The sequence below is a fragment of the Rhincodon typus genome, chromosome 8, assembly GCF_021869965.1.
Source record: "Rhincodon typus isolate 14 chromosome 8, sRhiTyp1.1, whole genome shotgun sequence".
NCBI lineage: Eukaryota > Metazoa > Chordata > Chondrichthyes > Orectolobiformes > Rhincodontidae > Rhincodon > Rhincodon typus.
This window is the reverse complement of record NC_063339.1, coordinates 74,467,458-74,472,674: the sequence shown is the minus strand read 5'-3', so window position 1 is coordinate 74,472,674 and position 5,217 is coordinate 74,467,458. Positions and strand designations below refer to the sequence as shown.

The following is a 5,217-nucleotide window of genomic DNA, read 5'->3' as shown; positions in this document are numbered from 1 at the left end:
AAGGGGGAGAGAGGAACACTGACTCGGGCAGTTGGACCACTGACATGGAGGGGGTTGACCCCCACAGCATGAGCTACGTGGCCTTAGCTGTGGTGAGGCCAGTCAGGGGGCAAAGGGGGAAGAGCCTGAAAACCAGGAGAAGGGACCCTCCCTTGGGTGGACACATCAAGGCAGCTGGCCTGCAGCACAAATACTTGATGGCCGGAGCCAGAGGTAGTCCTCCTCCTTGGTGAACATCGCTCAGTGTTGCGGGGTGGGGGGAACAGGTCCAAGGAATGGAGTGAGGGACAGGAGATGGTCAGATTTCTTTCACCATGAAGCAGGAGCAGCAACATTAGATGACCGGTGGGGGGTGGAATTGGCATCCAAAATAAAAAATAACGCTTTGGCTCATTAACGAGAATATTTCGTCAGCTAGCCGCACTAGCTGTGTCAGTGTTGAATGGTGTAGGTTGAAGGTCAAGCCTCTCGCATGGCCGTGACATATTTATCTGCAGCGACAAACAAAGCCAAATGCCATCAAAACCCACTTACACATCACATGCTGGGCCACAGCTACGCTGGAACAAGGAAAAGGAGTCATCGCTTGATGTGTACGTCTATTGTTCCCCTCCGACTTTCATCAACACAACCTCCAGAGAGAGTTAGTGAGGGACAGAGGGCTGCATGCCCTCGAACAAGCAGCCCACTCGAATAGCCCACTCACGTTCCTCTGCTTAAAGGGTGTGTGGGCAGCGCTGTGGTTCCTCACACGCCCAAAGTGCCAATTAAGTAATCGTTGTTGTGTTGGAAATGAGCCAGCTGAAGCAGACAATGTCCAAATGACATGGACAATATCCAGGGTTTGGACTAACAAGTGGCAAGTAACATCTGTGCCACACAAATGCCAGGCAATGACCATCCCCAGCAAGAGAGAATCTAACCATCACCTCTTGATGTTCAACCGCACAGTAATCACTGAAACTGTCACTATCTACATCCAGGGGCTTAATCTTAACTAGAAACTGAACTGGACTGTTCGTATAAACACAGTGGCAAGTCAGAGGCTAGGAATACTGCAGCAAGTAACTCACCTCCTGACTCATAGAGTCATACAGCATGGAATCAGACCCTTCGGTCCAACTAGTCCGTGCCGACCATGTTACCAAACCAAACTAGTCCCACTTGCCTGTGTTTGGCCCATATCCTTCCAAACCTTTCCAATTCATGTACTTATCCAAATGTCTTTGAAATGTTGGAAATGTACCAGCATCCACCACTTCCTCTGGCAGCTCATTCCACACATGAGGAACTCTGTGTAGAAAAGTTGCCCCCCAATGTCCTTTCTAAATAGTTCTCCTCTCACCTTAAAAATATGTCCCCTTGTTTTGAATTCCCCCATCCTAGGGAAAAGAGCCTTGTTATTCACTTTATCTATACCCCTCATGACTTTATAAATCTCTAAAAGATCACCCCTCAACCTTCAAAGCCTGTCCGCCATCTACAAGGCACAAGTCCAGAGTGTGATGGAATACTCACCACTTTCCTGGATGAGTGCAGCTCCAACAACACTCAGGAAGCTTGACACCATCCAGGACAAAGCATCCCGCTTGACCGGCATCACATCCACAAACACTCATTCCCTCCACCGCCAATGCTCAGTAGCAGCAGTGTGTACCATCTACAAGATGCACTGCAGAAATTTACCAAACATCCTCAGACAGTACCTTCCAAACCCATGACCACTTCCATCTAGAAGGACAAGGGCAGCAGATACATGGGAACACCACCACCTCCAAGTTCCCCTCCAAGCCACTCACCATGCTGATTTGGAAATATACTGCCCATTTCGTTCACAGTCGCTGGGTCAATATCCTGGCCATGGTTGCAACTCTTCTGTGTAACTGATCAAAGCCTTCCCAGCCTGTCAGTTTCATTGACAATCCCTCCTCACTGTGCACTCACCTCAAAGCCACTGGCAACTTAACAGCAGGTCAGAAAGAGGTTCCATAACTGGAAAACCCAGGATTCAAGGGAAAAGGGCCTCGGAATCGATTCTTTAAAATTCTCAATGACTTTTTAATCACTTGCCGATCCTCTCCGAGGGGAATCCTGTTCAGGCCTGACCCCTGCTGGTAAAGCTCCAGCCCACGCTGTGTTCTGTCTCTGCCGCTATTACTGGTTATGGCGGTGCGTTCTGTCTCTGTCCCAACGGGACTGAGTTCTCAATAGAAAGTTGGCAATCCAAGGTAGGGATCAATTCTAGGATCTGATGCACTCCATCAGTTTCCCCCCCCCAATGCCCGCACCCCCCAACTTTTTATTCTTTTGTGGGATCACTGTCAAGGTCAGCATTTTTTTGTGCACCCTTGAACGGAGGAATTTGTGAAGCCATCTGTGATTACACCCTGTGCCTGGAGTCACGTGTAGGCCACAGCAGGGTAAGGATGTAAGGACTGAAGGATCTGAGTGAACCCAACAGCTGATTCTGAAGAAACAACTATTCCTTCACAGTTACCATTTACCGCCACTGGACTTCAATCAAATTCCAAGTTTGATTAGAGACTTTTAAGCGACTCTTGGATAGGCACATGGAGGGTAGTAAAATGTAGGGTATGCAGGGTAGATTGATCTTAGTAGGGTAATACGTTGGAACAGCATCGTGGACCGAAGGGCCTCTACTGTGCTGTGCTGTCCTATGTTCTAAAGTCTACCTTGGTAGGATCAGTATGAGTCTGAATGACCAGTCAAGTGACATGGCCTGCTAGATCACTGCCCTAAGACCCAGCTGAATTTCTTTAAGTGGCTGAGATTTTTAATCAGTAAAATAATACGAGGGTTTCAGGGAAAAGGCAGGAAAGTGCGGTTGAGGGTTATCAGGTCAGCCACGATCTCGTTGAATGGCGGAGCAGGTTAAACTGGCTGAATGGCCTCACTCTACTCCTATGCCTTATGGTTTAACTTGGCAAGTGACAACCACTTAGTGGGCCCACCACCCCACCCCCGGCAATCACCATCCAGTCATGTCCCCTGCCGCCTCACAGCGAGGCAGGCTGGGTAACGCGTACCCGCTCACGTTCACCATTCATAACTCCGGCATGAGGCCTCAATGACCAGGCCCAAAGTTCTTCCTTCCGCTGTTAATGGTTTCACACCCCGCCCCCCCCACCTCCATCCCCCCGCCCCGTGTCCAGCCACGCCTGCCGCTCCAGCGTGGGAGGCCGGGGTGTGGACTGTTTCCCCTCACTGGCTGGTTTCATTGCCGTGAGGGTGCGTCCTGCTGCACATGCGCGGACTGGTCTCACTCCCTGAGACGCTCCTTCAGGAAGAACCGCAAGCTGCTGGCCAATCAGCATGGAAGCTAGCTTCCCAACCTGCCTCTGACTCTGTGACAAACTTTAGCCCACCCAGCTGATACCTTTGCTTAGCTGTCTCGCTGCCGTATTTGTAGGCCTTTTCCTCTCTATTTCACTCTGCACCTGCCTCGCCACCTCAATCCCTGTTTCTGCTGCCTCTCACTCTTTATAACTCTCCATTTGGGTACTGCTCTCCAGCTATAATCTGTTTGCCTATCTCCTGCCTCTACAGAAATCTACTTACGTTGTTACCTTTTATTGTCCATCTCTCCATCCATTCATCTATCTATCTGTCTGGCTGGCTGTTTATCTATCCATCTTAAGGTGTGTCTGTATTTCTATTCCACTGTATGTCTTAGTCTATATATATCTTTACCAGTGAGTGTATACAATCACTTATTCAATATCTGTCTGTGCAAATTTCTCTCTATCTGTGCACCACTTAGTTCACATGTGTATTTGTGAACCAAGTGCTCTGTGTGTGTGCGTGTGTGCATACATGTGCACATGTGTGTGTGTTTGTACATGTGTGCACGTGTGTGTTGCCATGTGAGTGTGGGTGTGTGTGTGCATGTGTGTGTGTGCTTGCGTGTGTCCCTGTCGCTGTGTATTTGCCAGAGCGTGTTTATAACATCTCTATCCCTTCAGCCTATCGCTACAACCCTCACTGGAAACAACCATTTTACTGTTATGACCTACATTTACAATTACTTCCACTCAGTGAAGTTAGTGCTCTGTGAACCGTTTCTCAACTGAGCGCTCAGTGGTCACGGTGCTGTAGACAGGAGACATGATACAGAAAGCTCCTCAGGTGGGCCATAAAGCACTAGCTCACCGTAAATCTTACCTGGGTTCTGTGGCAGCTGCAATGTCCATGCCCAGGTGATGTGGTTTGGGCATCGTGGCAATGAAATGGAGGTTTGCGGGGTTAAAAAGTCGCACTGTCCCATCAGCACAGCCGCAGAAGATAAAGTCCTCACTGACCGATAAGCAGTTGGCTGTTGTGGTCTGCGTGCAAGGCAGAGCATCATCATTATATTACACTCACTGGAACTTCTCCAGAAGGCATTTAAAAAAAACTCTCGTAACATGGATGGATGTATGAACAGGGAGGGTTGAGAGAGATATAGGCCAAATGCTGGCAAATGAGACTAGATTAATTCTAGTCAGCAAGGACAGGTTGGACCGAAGGGTCTGTTTCTGTGCTGTACATCTCTGTGACTCTGGCTGTATAACTGTGGATATTCTCCTCAAAAGAATTTCCAAACAATTTGTTACTGTATTAAACAGGGGTCATTTCATACTGCCAAGGATTTTGGTTGTAGGCAACAACAGATACACACACACACACACACACACACAAAATCAAACACACGCAGAGTTGCACACACACAGTTACACAGTCTGTCTCTCTCTCTCACACGCACGCGCACACACACACACACACACACACAGTCTCTCTCACACATGCACACAGATTCTCACATACACAGTCTCTCTCTCTCTCTCTCACACACACACAGTCTCACACAGAGTCTCACACAGACCACAGTCTCTCTCTCTCTCTCTCACAGACACACACACACACACAAACATTCTCTCTATCTCTCTCTCTCTCACACACACACACAGTCTTATACACACAGTATCTCTCTCTCTCTCACACACAGTCTCTTTCACACACACAGTCTCTCTCTTTCTCACACACATACATGAACACATAGCTTCTCTCACACACATGTGCACACAGTCTCTCTCTCTCACACACAGTTTCTGTCACACACACGCACAGTCTCTCTCACATACATACACCTAGTCTCTCTCTGTCTCTCCTTCACACACACACAGTCTCTCACACACTGTCTCTCACACACATACACAG

At 48.5% G+C, this 5,217-nt stretch overlaps 1 protein-coding gene across 1 annotated transcript in view; it reads right to left on the bottom strand.

The window, feature by feature from the left end:
• The window catches only part of mapkbp1 (mitogen-activated protein kinase binding protein 1), a 165,482-nt gene that overhangs the window by 59,448 nt on the left and 100,817 nt on the right, over window positions 1-5,217 (bottom strand). Inside the window, exon 7 of the mRNA XM_048600305.1 lies at window positions 4,183-4,343. Coding sequence (XP_048456262.1) covers window positions 4,183-4,343 — 161 coding nt within the window. The remainder of the gene's footprint in view (window positions 1-4,182; window positions 4,344-5,217) is intronic.